Genomic DNA, 23,024 nt, shown 5'->3' with positions numbered 1-23,024 from the left:
CCTAGATCTTCTGCACAGATTCTGTCAGATCTGGGCCCTGCCAGTAAATCTCAGTAAGACAAAAAATAGTGTTGTTCCAAAAAAGGTCCAGTCGCCAGGTCCACAAATACAAATTCTATCTAGACACCGTTGCCCTAGAGCACACAAAAACTATACATACCTCGGCTTAAACATCAACGCCACAGGTAACTTCCACAAAGCTGTGAACTAGCTTATAGTCAAGGCAAGAAGGGCCTTCTATGCCATCAAAAGGAACAACACTAAAAATAGTTGAATCAGTTATAGAACCCATTGCCCTTTGTGGTTGTGAGGTCTGGGGTTTGCTCACCAACCAAGAATTCACAAAATGGGACAAACACCAAATTGAGACTGCATGCAAAATTCAGCAAAAACATCCTCAGTGTACAAAGTAAAACACCAAATAATGCATGCAGAGCAGAATTAGACCAATTACCAGCTAATTATCCAAATCTAGAAAAGAGACGTTAAATTCTACAACCACCTAAAAGGAAGCGATTCCCAAACCTTCCATAACAAAGCCATCACCTACAGAGAGATGAACCTGGAGAAGAGTCCCCTAAGCAAGCTGGTCCTGGGGCTCTGTTCATGAACACAAACAGACCCCACAGATCCCCAGGACAGCAACTCAATTGGATCCAATCAAATCAGGAGAAAACAAAAATATATATTCTTGACACATTGGAAAGAATTATCAAAAAAACTAAGCAAACTAGAATGCTATTTGGCCCTAAACAAAGAGTACATAGCGGCAGAATACCTGACCACTGTGACTGACCCAAACTTAAGGAAAACTTTGACTATTGTTTGTACAGACTTAGTGAAAGGCCGCCATATGCAGACTTGGCTCTCATGAGAAGACAGGCTATGTGCACACTGCCCACAAAATGAGGTGAAAACTGAGCTGCACTTCCTAACACGCTGCCAAATGTATGAACATATTAGAGACACATTTTTCCCTCAGATTACACAGATCCACAAAGAATTTGAAAAGAAACCCAATTTTGATCAATTCCATATCTACTGGGTGAAATACCACAGCGTGACGTGTGACCTATTACCACAACCAGTGAAGAACAAACCCCATTGTAAATAAAACCCATGTTTATGTTAATTTATTTTCCCTTTTGTACTTTACTATTTGCACATCATTACAACACTGTAGACAGACATACTATGACATTTGCAATGTCTTTATTCTTTTGGAACTTCTGTGAGTGTAATGTTTAGTGTTACACTTTTTCTCAATTGCTAAAACACAATTTCTGAAACCTTGCTCCATTTCCTGAAAACATTAAACACAAAACCTCATCTTCAAGCACTATTTACAAAACCTCTGACTCCTCTTGCAGACTGAAACATTCACCTCAAAACAGTTTTACCTGTGTTCAAAATCAAACACTGCTCTCAAATCATAAACAAAGTGATCAAAATGATATACACTCTCAAGCAGTCAGTAAATAATACACAGGGAGAAGTACATTTTTAATCTAAAAAAATATTCATATTTTTCCGTCATTTTCTTTTGATGAATGAAAACATGTTCTATCAAAGTAGCTCAAAATGGATCATAAATTACTACTCTGCTTTGCTCTTTGCAATTTTGTTTTTTGTTCTTCCTCCTCCTTGTACCCCTATTTTTACAGTACTGTACCCTGCATCTCACAAACTTGTCCTTTGTCTCTGTGATACTGTAATTCGTGTTCTTTGTTGATATGAACCTGCAACCAGTCAAAATCTATTGAGCAGTCAGTGCTGTTACAGTTTTTTTTTATTGCTTGAGCACGATTTTCAAAACAGGGCCCGTGTTTTCAAAACACTACACAGAATTAGCACAATCACACACCCAATTACTAAAACAATACAGATCCTTTGCAAAATTAAACACTCTTGTAAAAACTATACACTTCTTTTTAAAACCACACTTTGTTACCATATGAAACACACGTTTCACATTCCTATACTCTGTTTGCACGAGTTACACTCTGCTGTGATAAACCCAAAACACTTTTAGCACTTCTACTTCCCTATGATTAGAGTAGGTTACTATCAACAAAGTACAAATATAATGTAAATTCACCAAACACTACACAAGACCTATGTTGCAGACTGAAGAAACTAATTTATGATCCCAAAATGTTGACATGGAGATTCATAATACAGTAACCAAACGTCACTTTACGTATTCTAAGTTTTTAAATAACTAGATATCGTCTCTTCGCCTAGCTGGATCTGGCCAGAGAATTTCATCAACATCGCAGTCAATGTTGTCATTAGCAAGACACCTTGGAAAGAAACGTCTTGAATGACGAATCCATCCTTGCATTGCTGCTACCTCCATCTGGTCACAGGCCTCCTCCATGGCTTGGATGAGGGGTACCTCAGCCTGGAGACGGAGATCATATACCTTCCACCGCCATGCCGAGAAAAACTCTTCTATAGGGTTGAGGAATGGAGAGTATGGTGGAAGATATAGGATGGTGAAATGTGGATGTTGCTGAAACCAGTTCTGAACCAGAGCAGAGCGGTGGAAAGACACATTGTCCCAGACAACATTGCATATGATCGATTTGATTTGCTGCTGTTATGTTGTGCAATTGGTCCAAGAATGTAAGTATGAGTGCTGTGTTGTAAGGGCCCATATGGGCATGGCGGTGGAGGACCCCTTTCTGTGTAATGGCTGCACAGAGTGTTATATTACCCCCACGTTGCACTGGGACATTGACTATAGTCCTGTGGCCAATGATGTTTCTTCCCCTCCTTCGCGTTCTCGTCAGGTTGAACCCAGCCTCATCTACGTAAATGAACTCATGCTGGATCTCCTCTCCATCCATTCGTAAAACTCTCTGAAAAACAGTGTCAGGCAAAATTGTGTAGTTCAGTGTAGATCTAGTATACATATTACAGTACAGTAAAAGATTATGAGACAGTATGCAAGATCACACTGCTAAAGTGAAACCATACCTCTGCATAATCATGCCGCAGTCGTTTCACCCTTTCGGAATTGCGCTCGAAAGGCACTCGATAGAATTGCTTCAATTGAATATGTTTTTTTTTAGGATGCGTGCCAGTGTTGATGTTGAGACCTGATGGATATCGTTGAAAATGGTGTGGTTATTGACAATGTTAGTGTAACGGATGTGAAACGGCTAGCTTAGTTAGCGGTGCGTGCTAAATAGCGTTTCAATCGGTGACGTCACTTGCTCTGAGACCTTGAAGTAGTAGTTCCCCTCAATCCTATGTAGAAAAAAACAGTGTACAATAGTACAGTAATTTCACAGGAAAAGGTAACAGAATAGTGCTGATAGTGCATAGAATACAGTACTGTAAGCAGTTACTGAAACCATGCAGATGTTTTTGATATGATGATATTTTTACAACACCTATTTTCCAGTCTAAATGTTCTCATCACACTTGCCTTTATCGGCTTATATTTGGCTGTACTCGCAGTCCAGCCTCCCTCAGCGTCAGGCAGGTGGTTGACAACATGGTCAACCAGTGTTGCGCGGATCTCATTTGTCAGATTCGGTCCTCTTTGAGCACCTTCTTGTCTTCCTCTTCCTCCTCGTCCTCCTCCTTCTCCTCCTTCTTCTCGTCCTCCTCGTCCTCCTCGTTCTCCTCGTCCTCCTCCTCGTCCTCCTCATTCTCCTCGTCCTCCTCGTTCTCCTCGTCCTCCTCGTTCTCCTCGTCCTCCTCCTCCTCCTCTTCGTCTTACTCTTTCTCTGACTCTTTCCATTGTGCTTGAAGACCGATGAACTCACCTGCTGCTTTTTATAGTGCTTATACACCTGATTGGTGTGTCTACAATTAAGCAAACGAGTGTTTGCACACCTGATGACTGTGTTGAACCAATTGGTTGGACGGTGTGGTAATTTGACAGTCAGTGCTTTGGTATTGCAAGGACGTGACTTTGTGATAGATTTTTGTGTGTAATGTATGTTAAGTGTGTTTACTGTTTTGCAAATCACTGTGTGTAGAGTTTTGCATCAAATGTGAGGTTGAAAATGTGCTTATAGTTGTGCAAATATGGGTTGATGTTTTGCTTCTTGAGTGTAAGGTTTTGCTAATAGTGTACTACTTTTAATTTTAGTTTGTAAGCAATCTAAAAAAACTGTAATAAATGGAAAGCACAATGTTCAGGGCCATACAATTTGTCCATTGTACAGTATACAGCCTACAACGCACTGTACTACAGTATCCATTCTCGGACTTTCTCCTCCCCACCTTCAACAACCTGTTTGCTCTCTGAACGGGCTTATATTGGTTGTGTCGCATCATTTGAGTTCTAAATTGAGCAGCTGCTGAAAAATGAGCTCCTGTATATATTGAGATTTAAATGTTTTTTTAGAGTGAAGTACATCAAAAAAAATCAAGAGAAAACTGCAAGACTCAATAGAAGACAAAACAAGGAACAAACCAAAAAGACAGGCTTTTGAAAAATTAACTATTTTTCATAAAATTGTACAGTTATCTTAGCTAGCTGAATTGCTAGCAGAATTGTTTACTTGTTGCTAAGCAGTTGCTAGGGACTCTCCTGGAAGAAGCTAGCTAGCTTACAAAGAATAACAACAAAAAATATCTAGTTAACAGAAGAAAGGAAGACAAAATAAGGACAAAAGAAGGACAGAAGAAAAAGGAAAAGAAAGAGGACAACATAGTGAAACAGTCAGCACTTCTATTGCAACTTGTATTTCGTCGTCCTAACGTAGTCTACACTGCTATCTGCCCAGCAGCTAGCCAGCTAGCATACGTCCACCGTCTACCGAATAGCAGCACTGTAGAAACTATTACACTCAACTGAACGACTTGATTAGTGTAGTGTTAGCTAGCTACATAGTTGTCTTTGCTGTCTTCGTATCCAAGATAATTGTGTAGTTTAGAGCGTGTAGTCTTAGAGTGATTATCTTAATTTACTGAGGTTAGCTAGCCAGCTATTTGTCGTCCTTAACGTAGGAGACACTGCTAGCTAGCCAACGTCTACTGAATAGAACTTCCGCACTCAACAACCCGGTCGCATTCCGCTTCGCTCCACAGGTAGTATCACATTTTTCATTTAATTTCATTACAGCACAACGGTTTGATTTGTTTGATCGTAGCTAGCTACATAGCTAGCTACATAGCCGTCTGTGTATCAAAGATAATTGTTATCGTTCTTTTAACGCAACGTAACGTAATCAACACTGCTAGCTAGCCAGCTAGCCCCCGAATAGCAGCACTGTAGAAACTATTACACTCAACGGAACAACTTGATTAGTGTAGTGTCAACAACGCAGCCACTGCCAGCTAGCCTACAAAGTCAACAACGCAGCCACTGCCAGCTAGCCTACTTCAGCAGTACTGTATCATTTTAATAATTTTAGTCAATAAGATTCTTGCTACGTAAGCTTAACTTTCTGAACATTTGAGACGTGTAGTCCACTTGTCATTCCAATCTCCTTGCATTAGCGTAGCCTCTTCTGTCTGTCAACTATGTGTCTGTCTATCCCTGTTCTCTCCTCTCTGCACAGACCATACAAACGCTCCACACCGCGTGGCCGCTGCCACCCTAATCTGGTGGTCCCAGCGCGCACGACCCACGTGGAGTTCCAGGTCTCCGGTAGCCTCTGGAACTGCCGATCTGCAGCCAACAAGGCAGAGTTCATCTCAGCCTATGCCTCCCCTCCAGTCCCTCGACTTCTTGGCACTGACAGAAACATGGATCACCACAGATAACACTGCTACTCCTACTGCTCTCTTCGTCCGCCCACGTGTTCTCGCACACCCCGAGAGCTTCTGGTCAGCGGGGTGGTGGCATCGGGATCCTGATCTCTCCCAAGTGGTCATTCTCTCTTTCTCCCCTTACCCATCTGTCTATCGCCTCCTTTGAATTTCATGCTGTCACAGTTACCAGCCCTTTCAAGCTTAACATCCTTATCATTTATCGCTCTCCAGGTCCCCTCGGAGAGTTCATCAATGAGCTTGATGCCTTGATAAGCTCCTTTCCTGAGGACGGCTCACCTCTCACAGTTCTGGGCGACTTTAACCTCCCCACGTCTACCTTTGACTCATTCCTCTCTGCCTCCTTCTTTCCACTCCTCTCCTCTTTTGACCTCACCCTCTCACCTTCCCCCCCTACTCAAAAGGCAGGCAATACGCTCCACCTCATCTTTACTAGATGCTGTTTTTCCACTAACCTCATTGCAACTCCCCTCCAAGTCTCCGACCACTACCTTGTATCCTTTTCCCTCTCGCTCTCATCCAACACTTCCCACACTGCCCCTACTCGGATGGTATCGCGCCGTCCCAACCTTCGCTCTCTCTCCCCCGCTACTCTCTCCTCTTCCATCCTATCATCTCTTCCCTCTGCTCAAACCTTCTCCAACCTATCTCCTGATTCTGCCTCCTCAACCCTCCTCTCCTCCCTTTCTGCATCCTTTGACTCTCTATGTCCCCTATCTTCCAGGCCGGCTCGGTCCTCCCCTCCCGCTCCGTGGCTTGACGACTCATTGCGAGCTCACAGAACAGGGCTCCGAGCAGCCGAGCGGAAATGGAGGAAAACTCGCCTCCCTGCGGACCTGGCATCCTTTCACTCCCTCCTCTCTACATTTTCCTCCTCTGTCTCTGCTGCTAAAGCCACTTTCTACCACTCTAAATTCCAAGCATCTGCCTCTAACCCTAGGAAGCTCTTTGCCACCTTCTCCTCCCTCCTGAATCCTCCTCCCCCTCCCCCCCCATCCTCCCTCTCTGCAGATGACTTCGTCAACCATTTTGAAAAGAAGGTTGACGACATCCGATCCTCGTTTGCTAAGTCAAACGACACCGCTGGTTCTGCTCACAGTGCCCTACCCTGTGCTCTGACCTCTTTCTCCCCTCTCTCTCCAGATGAAATCTCGCGTCTTGTGACGGCCGGCCGCCCAACAACCTGCCCGCTTGACCCTATCCCCTCCTCTCTTCTCCAGACCATTTCCGGAGACCTTCTCCTTACCTCACCTCGCTCATCAACTTATCCCTGACCGCTGGCTACGTCCCTTCCGTCTTCAAGAGAGCGAGAGTTGCACCCCTTCTGAAAAAACCTACACTCGATCCCTCCGATGTCAACAACTACAGACCAGTATCCCTTCTTTCTTTTCTCTCCAAAACTCTTGAACGTGCCGTCCTTGGTCAGCTCTCCCGCTATCTCTCTCAGAATGACCTTCTTGATCCAAATCAGTCAGGTTTCAAGACTAGTCATTCAACTGAGACTGCTCTTCTCTGTATCACGGAGGCGCTCCGCACCGCTAAAGCTAACTCTCTCTCCTCTGCTCTCATCCTTCTAGACCTATCGGCTGCCTTCGATACTGTGAACCATCAGATCCTCCTCTCCACCCTCTCCGAGTTGGGCATCTTCGGCGTGGCCCACGCTTGGATTGCGTCCTACCTGACAGGTCGCTCCTACCAGGTGGCGTGGCGAGAATCTGTCTCCTCACCATGCGCTCTCACCACTGGTGTCCCCCAGGGCTCTGTTCTAGGCCCTCTCCTATTCTCGCTATACACCAAGTCACTTGGCTCTGTCATAACCTCACATGGTCTCTCCTATCATTGCTATGCAGACGACACACAATTAATCTTCTCCTTTCCCCCTTCTGATGACCAGGTGGTGAATCGCATCTCTGCATGTCTGGCAGACATATCAGTGTGGATGACGGATCACCACCTCAAGCTGAACTTCGGCAAGACGGAGCTGCTCTTCCTCCCGGGGAAGGACTGCCCGTTCCATGATCTCGCCATCACGGTTGACAACTCCATTGTGTCCTCCTCCCAGAGCGCTAAGAACCTTGGCGTGATCCTGGACAACACCCTGTCGTTCTCAACTAACATCAAGGCGGTGGCCCGTTCCTGTAGGTTCATGCTCTACAACATCCGCAGAGTACGACCCTGCCTCACACAGGAAGCGGCGCAGGTCCTAATCCAGGCACTTGTCATCTCCCGTCTGGATTACTGCAACTCGCTGTTGGCTGGGCTCCCTGCCTGTGCCATTAAACCCCTACAACTCATCCAGAACGCCGCAGCCCGTCTAGTGTTCAACCTTCCCAAGTTCTCTCACGTCACCCCGCTCCTCCGCTCTCTCCACTGGCTTCCAGTTGAAGCTCGCATCCGCTACAAGACCATGGTGCTTGCCTACGGAGCTGTGAGGGGAACGGCACCTCAGTACCTCCAGGCTCTGATCAGGCCCTACACCCATATAAGGGCACTGCGTTCATCCACCTCTGGCCTGCTCGCCTCCCTACCACTGAGGAAGTACAGTTCCCGCTCAGCCCAGTCAAAACTGTTCGCTGCTCTGGCTCCCCAATGGTGGAACAAACTCCCTCACGACGCCAGGACAGCGGAGTCAATCACCACCTTCCGGAGACACCTGAAACCCCACCTCTTTAAGGAATACCTAGGATAGGATAAAGTAATCCTTCTCACCCCCCTTAAAATATGTAGATGCACTATTGTAAAGTGGCTGTTCCACTGGATGTCATAAGGTGAATGCACCAATTTGTAAGTCGCTCTGGATAAGAGCGTCTGCTAAATGACTTAAATGTAAATGTAAATGTAATTTGAAACAGGTTAAATCAATTTTGAGTGGTTGTGTTCAATCAATGACATATGATCTCTATTTGTATTTGATTGTTGCCACTTGTGTTTACCAGTATGGATGACACGTGCGTTAGAGTGCAGAATGTGTTTTGAGAATGAGAGTTCTCAAAGAGTTTTGAGTTTTGCTGAAAAGTCTAAGTCAGATCTGCAAATTGTGTTTTACCATGTGAAATGGTTTAAGGTATTGACAACAGACTGCATAATTAGCTAAATGAGTCCAGGCAACTGAGAACTTTGTTCAGGCAATGGGTTTTAGTGTTTTAGCAATTGAGAAAAACTGTAATTTGTATTGTTTATTTCACTTTTGTTTATTACATACTTCACTTTCTTTGGCAATGTTAACATAGGTTTCCCATGGCAATAAAGCCCTTGAATTGAATTGATAGAGAGAGAGAGAGAGAGAGAGAGAGAGAGAGAGAGAGAGAGAGAGAGAGAGAGAGAGAGAGAGAGAGAGAGAGAGAGAGAGAGAGAGAGAGAGAGAGAGAGAGAGAGAGAGAGAGAGAGAGAGAGAGAGGGTTCCCCATACCCAGCTAGGGACCAGTAGCAGCAGGTAAACATCCCCTCTGGCACCCAGCCCCAGGTCTCACTTATAGCCCACTGTTAGTATTCAGAGTGAGGTCCTTTGATTAGAAGGAAGGGTAAAATCATCAATAAAAAATCATCAATTATGTAACAGATTAACGACTTCCTCGCCCCCACTTCTGTCAGATCTCTCCACCACCGACCCCCGACCCCCGACCTGACACCTCCGCACACCAGCTTGGCCACCACACAAACCAACACCCACTCTTTGGTCTACTTGTGTATCTAGAAAATACAGGAACAACCAAATATGGCCTGGAGTTCATTATTAAAACACTAAACCATTGGAACATTTGCTTCCATGCCTGTCCTTTGTTGTTCCATGTATTTAGTCCCTCCTCTTTCTAATCACAGTCCCTAGAGACTAAAGTCATTCATATCTGTTATCTCCCCAATGGTGTGTGTATATGTGTGTGTGTGTGTTGTTCTCATCTGTTATATTCCCCACTGCCATCGTCCCCAGGCGCTACGATCTTTAAAGTTTATATAAATTAAAAATGAATGGCTTGTACAGATGCGGTATGCTGTGATTCATAAAACATCCATTGTAGTTGAATCTGATTGCCAGAGTATGCTTTAATTGTGAGGCAAAATAGTTGCTGATTTATTTGGCTACTGCTGTTAAACACTGCATTGAGTTGAGTTCAAGTGTTGGTTTGAGTTCAAGTGTTGGTAAGAGATTACGTTTTCATTTTTGAAAAACGGAGTGATAAAAAATGTTTTAATTTGGTATAATAATACACATTTGCATATGAAGGAAACACCAAACTATCAAAAATCATTGTGCTTTTGACATTTCCCAGAAAACAAAAACGCTTCAACAAATGACTGATACTATGCTTCACACACTTCAATCAATATTCTTCTTCCTTGTGAGGAAAAGAATCATATCCTTTGGGTCTAATGTCATGCTTGAGGAAAGTTGCAGAATTGACAATTGCTGGCAATGGCTGTCAGAAGCGTTTAAGTAAAGATTTAGCAGCAGAGAAAGCAATTTAAAAAGACGTTTGGGAACACAGACCCACAACCACACTCAAACCCATACACACACACACAGAGAGAGAGAGACTGACTGCCAATCACTTTGGCATCTTTAGCGGATTGAACTGTGATGAAACAATCCCAAATTTCTTCTTCTCTCTCGCTAGGCGGCTGGAGAACATGGCCTCCACAAATGGACACGGACACACATACACTTATTTGAGTCATGGACTTATTTTATGGCTGCAGCAATCAACTGGTGAGTCACAACAGACTCATCCACATTACTTTGCTGTGTTCAATTAGGTCAAACCTGCATATAAATCAGAAATTTACTTTCAATTCCCTCACACAGTAAACAAATGTTCTAAAATTGGCCTCAGAGCAACTATGCTGGACATGCATTTACATTCAAATTTAGCATTCATTTGATGTTTTGGTTTTTGAAAGGGGGGAGAGAATTTCAATTTCCTTATGTATTATTTGAGTATAAAAAAAAGTGCAGGTATGTTCATCTGAATAATATAGTTTATTCATCTTCATACTTATTTTCTTAGATCCATCCATCACTCATCAGAGAGCATAGGCCACCGATGACTCCTTTCTCCCGCTCTCTCTTTCCCTAATCAACTCTGCACGTAGGCAGCAGCTCAATTTGCTCTCTCCAAGACATCCATCCGCGTAGTCTCATGGCGCTGTGGCAGCTCCTATCTCTATCGTCTAATGACTTCCTAGAGGGATTGGGCTCTCGTCAATGACCATTACAATTAAGCAAACAAGAGGACAGGGCACCATGAGGAGACGAACTATTTTGCAGTGAACGAGGGCAGAGCAAACAGTATTCAAGTCAGCCAAAGAGAGAGATAGTGAGCAATACAGTTCCACGTGGTACTGTCTTTGAAACTCGTATGTTGGTCCCAACCTGTTGAAAAAGGAAACCGTTGAGCCTAAATATGAATCATCTCCAACCGATGGATAGTCCTACAGTCCTTACCACAACTATTTGAAAATAAGAAACCCAGCTGAAATCATAAAACCAGCATCCGTTGAACTTCACAAGCCTACCAATCAGATTTGTGTAATGTCGCCTATCAAAGAATAGGACCATGGAACGTTTGGGGACACTGAATGGATCATGGTGTTTTTTTTCGGATGACAGCTAGGCGCCATTGGCTCCATTTTAACATCCTGATCATCATCATCATCATCATCAGTGGTATGACTATGGGGATACACGAGAATATAAGACGTCGAGACCCCACCTACGTTTCTGAAGCTGATTGGACTCGCGCAGATACACAGCTATGATTTAATAAACAGAATAGTGGACACATCACTCTGTCCTCGCGGATCTCGTCGCTGCACTGCAGGAGCTATCCGTATCATCGTTTCGCTCTCACCACCAAGCATCCGCACCTGGGCGCGCGCACGGTCTTCTCCAACTGTCTCTAACATAATATTCATATTCGAATATTACCACGCCGGAAAACAGGTAAATATATATATCTTTTTTGATAGATGTGTACCGTATTTGGTTTGTTATAGAGCCTATTTCAAGTTATTCCGAATGTATTTGTCCATCAATTGGATGGCGGGAGTTTTGCAGGGGACGCAACGAATCAACTTTGTCTGCAAGCTGAACAACAAAAACATATCGGACTTTTTCTATAGGCCTATAGCCTACATGATAGCGTAATTGTTGTAGCCTATTCGGAAAACATATCTACAAATCAAATGACTGTCAAGGTTTAGTGATATAAATGGAAAACATTCCGTGCGCATTACGCACAATTTAAAACCAGTTATCACTACATTTTAGAAGAGAAACGAATGTTTAGGCCTGCTGTTGCAGTCTTCTAGTCTATTATTAATTGTGGATTCTCAATGTCAAGTCCGTTTCATACTTGGTGCGCGTTTGCTGGTTTCAGCTGAGCTCTAAATGAAGCATTTTGCAGCTTGGAAGTTATTTATTCTAATGCGTCAAACAAATGTATCTCTAAATGTTGATATTATTGTCAACCCAACATCACAGCTTGTCTAGGCTACAGGTGGTGTTAATAAGAAGATGAAAAACGGATTGTTGCTGGTGGCTCTGTTCCTCGTCATGAAACTCCGCTCAAGCCAGTCCAGCTGCGAGGAGCCTGCTGCTGGGGCGCTCAGATCAACTGCTGACTCAGAGGTAAGGAAGATTCTCATCCAACCGTATCTATTTAACCCTCATATGGTAACGTAAAAAACATATTTTTGATTTTATTTATCTAGGTATATAATGGTTTAAAACATAACTGTCAATTCAAAGCAAATGACTGTAGGGGTCAGATCAAATTAAAGCCTCATCTGCGGAAAGGTAACCTTGTTCATGTGTCATTCCGATTATTCTTTTTTGGGGGGGACTGATTTCATGTCTACGAATGAGAGAAAACGATGCTTATTAATGGCATATCATCGTTGTCTTTACAGGATACTCCAGGTCTTGAAAACCTCAAGCGGACCATTCTGAAGAGATATAACGACCTAGATTATGACAGCTTTGTTGGGCTGATGGGTAGAAGGGGCGCTGGTAAGCTTCAGCTCTGTCTCTGCATCTTACCATCAATCAATCAAAGTTAAGACCCTCAGCAGACAACAGTTGTCTCGGTGCTTGACCTGGACTGTTATAGGTTCCTGTACTCATTTTGGGTGCCGGTACTGTTTATATTTAAGTGCAGGAGCGCCACTATACTTTTGAGCTAATATTCTGTAAGAGGAACAGGAGATCAAGCAGTAGATAATTGGAGGTGCGGGTACTCAGCTCCGGTGAGCTCCTGCCCAATTCATGCACTGAGTAATCTTTGATGATGTATAGAGGGGGTTATACTGATACTGTCACTGAGACTTCTCTGTTTTGACTAAATTAACAATGTGTCCTAGTCTTTATTTACTCAAACATGTTCAATGTTGAAGCAGGAGTTCACTGCAGGGAAATGACAGTATTCACACCACTAATTTACTTTTTATTGAATAAACATTTTTATTGGGTTTTACGCATTTTTTACAATTGACTTGCTTTTTCACAGATATTTATGAAGTACCTCCCTCTCCACATAAAAGTAAGGAGTAACCATTGATTTACTGTTTGTTTTACATATCAATAGGAATGTTATTAGCTTTTAACAGAACAATCATGACAAATGTAACTTCATATACTGCGAACAGCGGCATTTGATAATGATTTAACCGTGTTTGTCACAGGAGAGATGGATGATGTCTTTGTTGGGCTTATGGGCAGAAGAAACTTGGAACAAGGTGAGTGTGGGTGGGTGGGCGGGCGTGAGAATCTAATCTAATGTTCCTCTGCAGCTCAGTTTGTGTGGCTCAGTTGATAAGAGTGTGGTACTAGCAATAAACACCAAGGTCATGGGCTCATTCATACAGGGATCGTATTTTAAAGTTGCTTTGGATAAAAGCATCTGCTAAGTGGAATACATTACCTGCAGTCAAATGACCAAAACGCCCTCCAGTGGCCTCATGGGTAGAATGTTATTCATATTTTTCATCATTTCATCATTAGTACACTTTTATTTGTACGCTGAAAATCCGGTGTTTCTATGTCAAGCGGTTTTGTTATAATTCAGTCTTCTGTGATGTATATGAAGAGTAATATTGCGATGCAATGTCACAATGTAATACATTTCAACTCTATATCTGACATGGTACAGGTGTCTTCTGTGTGTGAGGTGTGTCATTTTGTTTCAAAGTAGATGTGTTTAAAAAAAACTCAGTGTGACCCTGATTTAGTCCACTGCACTGAAGGGTTAATTCATCTATACCTCCATAATAATCCAAAGTGCAGTGGAGATAATGCTCCCCCCCCCCAGCTTAGTGACCCAGTGTGTGTTCTCTCTAACAGGCAACATGCGTCCTTTGAGAAAGGAGGCATACCCTGAGACAAGAAGAGGAGGCTTATTCTTTAATAAGTGCAGACTGAGGTGTGTGCGTGTGAGGCACTTGCTCTCCCATATCGTTTAGTAGACTCCATGCATTTTATGCTACGCAGGTTTCCACGTATGCCTTAATTACTGTACGTGTGTCAGCATTAGCTCATCTCTCTACGTAGTACGCTCTGAGATAAAAGGTCGTGTCTCCAACTTTAAAGGGTTCTTCGGGCTGTCCCCATAGGAGAACCATTTGAAGAACTGTTTTGGGTTCCAGGTAGAACCCTTTTGGGTTCAACATAGAACCCTTTCTACAGAAGGTTCTACATGGAACCCAAAAGGGTTCTCCTATGGGGAGAGCAGAAGAACCCTTTTTTTCTCAGAGTGTAGAATACATTGAATAACAATAAGTTATATCAAGTGCTTTATATTTTCTCACGTTCTGCGTTGCATTAAACAATACTAGAAACTTTACTGATTATAAATGTCTAACTAAAAATCCACTGTTACTTTTTTGATCCAGGTTTCGGCGTGGGCTGTAGACAAGACATTCATCCAGACCCATCCCTAACATCCAGCCAAGGCAAAACCCCTTTTCAGAAGATTGGACTTATTATTATACAATACAGAAAAAGAAACAACTATTTATTTGACAAAACAAAGTATTTGCGAAAACATCTATGGAATTTAAACTGACCAAAATCAACCTGCTATTGTAACACGTGCCCGATGAGTTGTCATAGTAACTAATCGCTATAATGTATTACCTGAAAGAAATCAGTAACAGTCTGATAAGAACTATTTCTTTACCATATGTTTGTGATTCAAATTAAAGAAATAATCAACAATACTGACAATTCATTGAAAAATATTTGGTTACAACATTTTAAATCCACCATCATAGCAACGAGAATTCAAAGTGCCGGAATATGTAACCAAAAATTAACATTAAGTAGTACTGGACAAACAATACTTTAGTACTGTAGTTATAGTAAGTATAATCTACCCCACTTTAAGGCCATTCAACTGCTTAGCAGATAATCTAGAATAAATAGGAAAATCATGGCCATTACATTTGACATGAAATACACTCACACTTAGCTACACCACAGAGCAATGTAATACCATTCAAAAATGTGCTCAGCTTGACCTGACGCCGAAAACCTCGACAACGTTAAGAAACGACCATTGTTCAGTGCACGCATATAAAGGTCCCTTCATATTTCTCTAAAAGTGCAATACCAATATTGAATTGAATAGTTATGGACAGTCAATTAGGGAATGGAATACAGGATCACTGTTAGTTGTGGAAATTATGATTTTCCAAATCAACATCTAAGACACAGAAATGCTTGATATCATGCTGTAGGAAATGTCCAGGTCAGAATGTTGTTATGCAGCGTGGGCCTCATGAAGTAAATGCTCTAGAAGTTTATACAGATGCATGGTCACTAACGGCATACTATTGGAATCCAAACAGAATATCAGACAAAACAACAGATATTGATTTCATTCAAGTAGAAAGTTGTACAGTATATGGATGAATAAAATCCCCCACAACCAAGTAAACCTGAACTGTGGTGGAACTGGTGCACAACGTTGGAAATATCGAACCAGTTCCTGGCCTGACCATTTCACAAGTCCTGTTTGCAATCACACACAACAACACACTCCCGTTATCACCTTTTTTAAAAACACATTCAAACGCTTCAACTCAAACCGTCCCAAATAACACCAATGCAGGACCACGTTCACATTCCACTTAAGTGGAAGTTAGGTGTCGACCCAAAGAGAATCACTGCTGTCTCTCCTGTGTGACTGCAGTCCTGTTATTGGGGATTTGACTTTCCCTCGCAGCCCCTTTATACGACACTGCCTCCATTTTGGACTGGTCTCCACCACCAACAACAATAATACCAGCTGGTATTGTCCCTCTACCAGCTGCCCCCACAGTGGCCCTTTCCGGCTGGGCCAGCTGCTCCACCAGGCCCTGGGGTAGTGGAGGTCTGTAGCGGTATCTGTAGCCGTAGGCACGGAGGTGGTAGGTCCAGTACTCCAACGTGTACATCAGCTCTGCGTCCACATAGTGGAAGGATACTGCCAGGTCTGAGCAGCACTGAGGACCCTGGAGGAAAATAGCAAACTGAGCACTATAAAACTTGCTCTATGGCCTTCCACTGTATCTTTAGACAGAATCCCACCCTTAAAACACACACCTGTGACATATGCACATGCGTACACACACACAGCAATACAGCTCGGAACACACACGCTTACTCCTCTGTAGCATACATCAGATCGCTTAAACAGCTGTTTAAAACGGACTATTGGAGTGTTCACTGTCTATTTCACATTCCTGCAAGTATATTTGACTGGGGGAAAACCTAATAACACATTTCTGACAGTCATTGTTAAACAGAGGAGACACTGGCTATGTTTCCTCCTCAAAGACACCTGAATGGCTTGTTTACCCCCAGGTGTATTGGCATGTGCCTTGGTGGTCCCTGTCTGATAGACTCATAATAAACGTGTCTCATTTGTATTGCAAAGCACAATGAATTAGCACAAATATATGAAAGAAAATGGGAAATGTTCCTACTGTGGACAGTGCATTGTCTCCACTGCAATCATCCACTTTAGCAATCATCCACTTTAATGTAATTTCTTTCTTTCTATGAATTTCTTTCTATCTAATGTTGTCATTTTCACAGTGATATATCCTTCGCATAACATGTAGCCTATATTCAGGCTGCTCATAAAATAAATAAATAAATGTCTATATTCCATATATTGTACCTAGTTTCAGAGAGGGATTGTGTAAGACAGTGATGCCCTGGTCAAAAAATGCCCTACCTACACTTTAATAGACAAAGAAAACCTTGAGCCGCAAATATCCAATTGGTGCACAATAGTGTACAGATGGTCATTAATTGAATTAAAGGATTATAAGAGGAAACAAGTTCGAGCTCTTGGAAAACTGTCTTCCTGACCCAGTTTGACCCTCAATTCAATGGTAATCCATTATCTGGGTTCATCTTAAACAGTCTTACATGAATAAGATAGGTACTACAGAGAGACAGAGAGAGACTGGAAAGGAAGAAAGAGAGAGAGAGAGAGAGAGAGAGAGAGAGAGAGAGAGAGAGATCAGTGGAACTGAAAGCCAACAAAAGTAACAACAACTAGAGAAGGAGAAAAGAGAGAGAGCTCAGTGGTGACTGACCTCTACGATGGGGTAGTAGCAGTAGTTCCAGTACCAGAAGCTCTTGGAGAACTTCCCAGTCAGGTGGTGTTCTGGCACGAATGGATGAAACGTCTCCCGCTGCCATGTATCCCTGGAGTCCATGGCCAGAACCCCCATCTTCTCCAGACACTGTCCCAGAGCCAAGTCCTCCACAGAGGTGGTATGGGTACACACCTTGGTCTTGAACCCCTCCACGAACCTCCTGAGGGCCTCCTTACTCAACACATACCCCGCTCCGCCACTCATGTACCCCTGCTTGGCGTAGGGCTTGAAGCGCTTGCCGAAGTAGAGGGGCTCCTCGGGCGTGTGATTGGACAGGACCCAGCGGAGGTTGTCCACCACTACGAAGGTGTCGTCGTCCGCCTTGAGGAACCAGTCGGCTTCGTTCCCATGATGCTCCAGGGCATAGTGGAAGGCCCGGATGGTCTTCCAGTAGAGCTGGTCGCGGCCCTCCCCTGTCCCCAGCCCTACGGTGGGGAAGTCTGGCGAAGAAGAAGAATGCTTTATTGTCCATTTTCCTACTGTTTTTTGCTTTCTCATGCAACCTCCCCCAGAGTCAGTCAGGCACAAAGCACAGAGTCAGCCATTGTGCATCACAGCAGTTAGGGTCACGGGCCTTACTCAAGGGAAACAAGGCACGAGATAGCATCTATATAGGATCCTTTTGACCAGATGTTTCCCGTTGGTCATGGGATTCAAACCGGCCCGCCTCAATACCCTTCTAGGCTACCTGGCTGGGTACCCACCTGGGTCGTCGACAGAGCTCATGAAGACCACCACGTTGCAGTGGCGGCTCCAGGTGGCCTTGACATGGCGGGCCTTGGTCTGCAGGTTACTGGGGCCTGTCATCACCCAGCACAGGATGCGCACCTTCCGGTACAACTCATCTGCCACGCGACTGTCCTCACCTGAAAATCATAGCCACACTACTTTTAAGCTGAAATCCTTAAATCGGCAATCAGCAGTAGAAACCATAACAAAGCGTTGTCCCCCACCCCTGTTTCGGTAAAAATAAAACTAAGGGTAAAGCTTAGCTAATTCATTAGACAGAGCTATGGATGCCGGGAAGATCCATGATATAAAAATGATCGTTTTAACCATGTTTTGAGGCTATATATAATGTTTTTTACGTTTACTTTGTATACAAACATTGGTGTAAAACAAGCTTATGTTTCGTGTTCTGATGGGTTACGACGGTTAAACTAAGCTCATAAGGCATTTACAAGATATATTCTACAATAATCAATGGGTACACATCATGTCATTTCTAAGTCCAACAATGAATGTAGCAACTGCTGCTTGTCCATCTAATTGGTAGAACCTCCATGATGTTACAACAAACACCGTTTTTTCCCCCAACTGACATCACGAGCAATAGAAGAGCAGAATATGTACTGCAATTAGTTTTTACCAAGCTGCCAGAGGCTCCACAAGTTGGTTTCACCAACAAAACAATAACAAAGGCACTGGGGACGAACAGTGCTGCAGTGTCCCCTTATACAGGAATAGAGTAACACTGTATATTAGTCATATTTACATGGAGAGATGTATGTTTTGGAAAGAGTATTTTTTTTCTTCATAATTTAGTGTCTTAATCATTTTGGCAGCCATGAGGTTCATTTTCGATATTAAAGTACAAAACGTTCACCACGCACTTCTTTCAAACTTCCACACAGATTTACGAGATCTTCAGAGACACTCCATTTCCTTTCACTGGGATGGGCCCTGGCCTTATTGGGCCTGTGTACCTGTGTGGTGCGGGACGTTGAGATTGATGAGGGCTGCTCTCTCCACACTGGCCTGCCTCTCCTCTGCCACCGCTGCTACTGAGCTGCCCTGGACCCCTCCCAGCACAGGGAGCTCCATGCTCCTCTCAAACCATAGCTGTATGTTCACATTATAAATATGGTGTGGTACAAGTACAAACAAGTTTACAGACTGATAACACCAAGCATCAAACATCAACACAGTCAACAGTAACGACAGATGTACTACGTAGGTGCACTAATGCAGGGAGAGAGTACCGTAATTACAGGTGTATACGGCTATCTGAATAATAATTACAGAAGTATATTATTGTAATATTATATGGCTACCTGAATAGTTGATATAGGTGTTTAAGGCCACTAGATTATAGATGTGTAACACACCTGGCGCAGGAAGAGGTACAGGCTGAGGGTCCCCACTACGAAACCCAAGTAGAAGCAGAACCTGGAGGCACTCAGACCTTTCATGGTGGTATCCTCCTCCTCCCTCCTCTCCTCCTCCTCCTCCTCTCTGGTACTTCCTGGTCCACTCCAATTACAGCATCTCTTCTGAGATTGGAACACAACGGCATTGAAAAGGCAGAAACATATGTCGACCATTTACTTCACCTATTGTTTTCGTCAGGCACAAAATATTCAGCATATAGCTGATACTAATCTCTACTTATCTTCTGTCCAACTGTCTGTATTATATACACACTGAAGGCCAAGTCAGGGGCCTTGTTCTGTTTCGTTTTATTTTCCCAGGTAAGTCGACTGAGAACACATTCTCATTTACAGCAACAGCCAGGGGAATAGTTACAGGGGAGAGGAGGAGGGATGAATGAATGAGACAATTGAAAGGTGGCCATGATGGTTTGAGGGCCAGATTGGGAATTTAACCAGGACACCGGGGTTAACACCCCTACTCTTACGATAAGTGCCATGGGATCTTTAGTGACCACAGAGAATCAGGACACCCATTGAATGTCCCATCCGAAAGGCAACTGTCACAGGGCAATGTCCCCAATCACTGGCACGGGGCTTCTTTTTTTCTACGGATCAATATTTTTGGGGAACTCAAGAGTTTCAACTTATTGTTGAGAGTTAGAATAGTAGAATGCACAAGGTGCAATTTCAATATTTGGTTGTGCATCAGCTAACCTTTTTGAGATTGGTAAATGAGTCTAGTGGAAGGCTTTCTAAATTTGTAGTAATAATGGTCGAATTACCAACTGGGGGGAACCCATTACTTTTATTAGTGACGCTTCATATTAAAAATGGCAAACATTTCTCTTCACCCTATGACAACATGTGTAGAATTGCAGAAAATTAGCTGTAAAACTAAAAATTATTTTCTCCGCCCCATGGAGTGGAATTACATGATATGAGTTATAAAATAGCAAAATCAACTCGCTACCCCATTGCAAAATATGTAGATTTGCAGCCAAGTGCTTTAAAAACTGAAAAGTTTTCTATATGCCACATGGCAAAATGTGTAGAAAATGTTTTGCTCGCAAGGTGTGGGAAACAAAATGTAGTTTCGGGCCCCCAAAAGGGTAGAGCCAGCTCGGACTACAAGTGTGGGTATGGATGTATGTATGTATGTATGCAGACCCTTGAGCCAATGCAGCCTCCCATGATGAGTTCAGATTTTTTTAGTGGCACCCACCCCCCATCTAAATTGCCAATCTCTGTCCTAGTGAGATAAATCTATCCTCTTGTTGTGTAAATATCTTTTAGATGAGATTGAAACTACTACAATGGAGCAGCAAACAGCAAACAGGAGTGGCTAACGTCTCTGAAACGTCTTTCTGAATGTCACTTTTGACATTCTGCTGTAGCTCAATGGACGACATTCGAGCAAATTGGCCACTCCCGTTTACTGTTTCCCTCTAGTAGCATTGAGGTTATATTGAGGTGAGAGACCGCTAATCGTGGACGAGGAAGTTAATAATGTACACTAAGTAGGCCACGCATATCCCCTTAACAGACAGACTCTGCTGCCTGTCTGCCTTAAAAGGACGGAAAAACACGTACAACACAGTGACAACACAATAATAACACAGAAGCTACATCGGATACAGTTTAGAGCTATCGTCATTCAACCACTATCTTCTATCCATTATTGGTGAGGTGTGAGAGTTATAAGCAGAGTTTAGATTCATTGCAGGATTCCTAATTCTTCTGAATTGATATTCTTCAGAAATGAAACACAATTATATTCACAACATTGTCATATGCAATTTTTTACAACAGCAGCCGGTCTTGAATGGAGATTCACTGAGTCAACGTTACAGAGACCCGTCAAGACCCGTCACCGTGACGCTAATTACCGCTATGATTTTATCACCGTCAAAATAATTTGGATAAAGCAATAGCTTTCCATCAGACAAAGACATTGCATCTGTTTATCACCAGTTATCGTGTCCCGAAATATCATCATTACCTGCGTTTGTTGATCAGAGTCGCTTGTAACCAACGTGAGAAAGAAAACCTCTACGTTGAGTGCATCCTAGACTACAATGAATTCCAAAAGCCTATTGTTTTTCATACATTTCGAGACTAACCGACGGCATAGAACATCACACCATCAACAGAAAGAGTGGGTCAGACCTATATTTACGTTTGTAAAGGCCCCCCCCCCCCCCCCGTGTATTTAATCGCTCGGGAAATAAAAGACAACATGAGGAGGAACCCTACTGTAAAATCCACATTCTTCAGCATCACGGGGTAATCTCTGAGACCGCAGCATTTGATTTGTTGAAATTGTACTGCTTGTGGCCGGCCTCCTTGCGGTTGAGAGGATCAGCCTGTGCGAGACGCTACACACAGAATTAAAAGGATGTTTGAAGCCTGGGTAAAGATCAGTTGAAAAAAAAAAGTGTAGGTTATTTCGCAATTCCAGATTATTTGTAGGTCAGTGAATCTGCGCATCACCTTGTTCAAACCAATACTCAGAACATTTACATAATCCATTGGATCATTTCTCAATGTTCACTTATTTTGGAGCTAGTCTGTATTAAAAATATATATGCAGCAATTAAACCACGAAATTATACCATTTATAAATGGTATAATTATGTGATATGTTTGCGTTTGGCAACGCTGCTCCCTCCATCACCCCAAGATGAATTGTTTGACCACTGTAGTCTTGCTTAACTACACACTTCACTGCTTTGATTGATGCAGCTAAACCACAACTGTCTATCCTAAAATGAACATGCACCTGCAAAAGAAAATTCAAGGAACAAAAATATAAATGCAACATGTAAAGTGTTGGTCCCAGAAATTATCATTACAGACAAAAACCTTATTTCTCTCAAATGTTGTGCACAGATTTGTTTACATTCCTGTTAGTGATCATTTCTTATTTGCCAAGGTAATCCATTCACTTGACAGGTGTATATCAAGAAGTGGATTATAAACAACATGATCCTGAGACAGGTGCACCTTGTGTTGAGGAAAATAACCAGTCACTCTAAAATGTGCAGTTTTGTCACACAACACAATGCCACAGATGTCTCAAGTTTTGAGGGAGCGTGCAACTGGCATGCTGACTGCAGGAGTGTCCACCAGAGTTGATGCCAGATAATTTAATGTTAATTTCTCATAAACTGCCTCCAACGTTGTTTTAAAGAACTTGGCAGTTCGTCCAACCAGCTTCACAACCGCAGATCACGTGGAACCACGCCAGCCCAGGACCTCCACATCCGGCTTCTTCACCAGCGGGATGGTCTTAGACCAGCCACCTGGACAGCTGATGAAACTGCGTATATAGACGGCTACGAATAATATAGACGAGAACCCTCGTTGTAGATAGTGTGGTCTACAGCTTATCATGAGGTACTCTACCTCAGGCGAGCAATACCTCGAGACTTCTTTAACATTAGACATCGCACACCAGCATTTCATGACAAATAGACCCACAACCCCCACCCC

General features: G+C 43.0%; 2 protein-coding genes across 3 annotated transcripts; one reads left to right on the top strand and one right to left on the bottom strand.

Moving 5' to 3' along the window:
* The first annotated feature begins 10,877 nt into the window (after window positions 1-10,877).
* tac3a (tachykinin precursor 3a) lies at window positions 10,878-16,882 on the top strand. Of its 2 annotated transcripts, none has more exons than XM_046366105.1 (7): window positions 10,878-11,674; window positions 12,224-12,361; window positions 12,643-12,742; window positions 13,239-13,271; window positions 13,414-13,467; window positions 14,072-14,150; window positions 14,620-16,882. In XM_046366105.1, exons 2-7 carry the CDS (start codon window positions 12,248-12,250, stop codon window positions 14,636-14,638), a joined length of 399 nt encoding a protein of 132 aa, XP_046222061.1. In that variant the 5' UTR covers window positions 10,878-11,674; window positions 12,224-12,247; the 3' UTR covers window positions 14,639-16,882. The 2 variants fall into 2 exon arrangements, with proteins under 2 accessions (XP_046222061.1, XP_046222060.1); XM_046366104.1 differs by having other exon boundaries at window positions 10,885-11,674; window positions 12,215-12,361.
* Window positions 14,508-19,581, bottom strand: LOC124046101 (glycoprotein-N-acetylgalactosamine 3-beta-galactosyltransferase 1-B-like). The gene is made up of 5 exons (XM_046366103.1): window positions 19,488-19,581; window positions 19,086-19,221; window positions 18,084-18,245; window positions 17,317-17,819; window positions 14,508-16,221 (listed from the first exon to the last, which is right to left on the bottom strand). The coding sequence occupies exons 1-5, from the start codon at window positions 19,569-19,571 to the stop codon at window positions 15,892-15,894; spliced, it is 1,215 nt and encodes a 404-aa protein (XP_046222059.1). The 5' UTR covers window positions 19,572-19,581; the 3' UTR covers window positions 14,508-15,891.
* Between the last annotated feature and the right edge of the window lie 3,443 nt (window positions 19,582-23,024).

The sequence above is a fragment of the Oncorhynchus gorbuscha genome, linkage group LG10 (genome assembly GCF_021184085.1).
Source record: "Oncorhynchus gorbuscha isolate QuinsamMale2020 ecotype Even-year linkage group LG10, OgorEven_v1.0, whole genome shotgun sequence".
Lineage (NCBI taxonomy): Eukaryota > Metazoa > Chordata > Actinopteri > Salmoniformes > Salmonidae > Oncorhynchus > Oncorhynchus gorbuscha.
Note: the sequence above shows the minus strand (reverse complement) of the source record. Positions and strands in the feature narration are given on the sequence as shown.

What these genes read in the sequence shown, in the direction of transcription:
- tac3a (XM_046366105.1), top strand. Translation starts at nt 12,248, where the DNA reads ATGAAAAACGGATTGTTGCTGGTGGCTCTGTTCCTCGTCATGAAACTC. An exon ending in GATCAACTGCTGACTCAGAG is followed by an intron (nt 12,362 to 12,642) that starts GTAAGGAAGATT and finishes TTGTCTTTACAG; the next exon opens with GATACTCCAGGTCTTGAAAA. An exon ending in GATGGGTAGAAGGGGCGCTG is followed by an intron (nt 12,743 to 13,238) that starts GTAAGCTTCAGC and finishes GCTTTTTCACAG; the next exon opens with ATATTTATGAAGTACCTCCC.
- LOC124046101 (XM_046366103.1), bottom strand. Translation starts at nt 19,571, where the DNA reads ATGAAAGGTCTGAGTGCCTCCAGGTTCTGCTTCTACTTGGGTTTCGTA. An exon ending in TGTACCTCTTCCTGCGCCAG is followed by an intron (nt 19,222 to 19,487) that starts GTGTGTTACACA and finishes GTGAACATACAG; the next exon opens with CTATGGTTTGAGAGGAGCAT. An exon ending in CAACGTCCCGCACCACACAG is followed by an intron (nt 18,246 to 19,085) that starts GTACACAGGCCC and finishes TATGATTTTCAG; the next exon opens with GTGAGGACAGTCGCGTGGCA.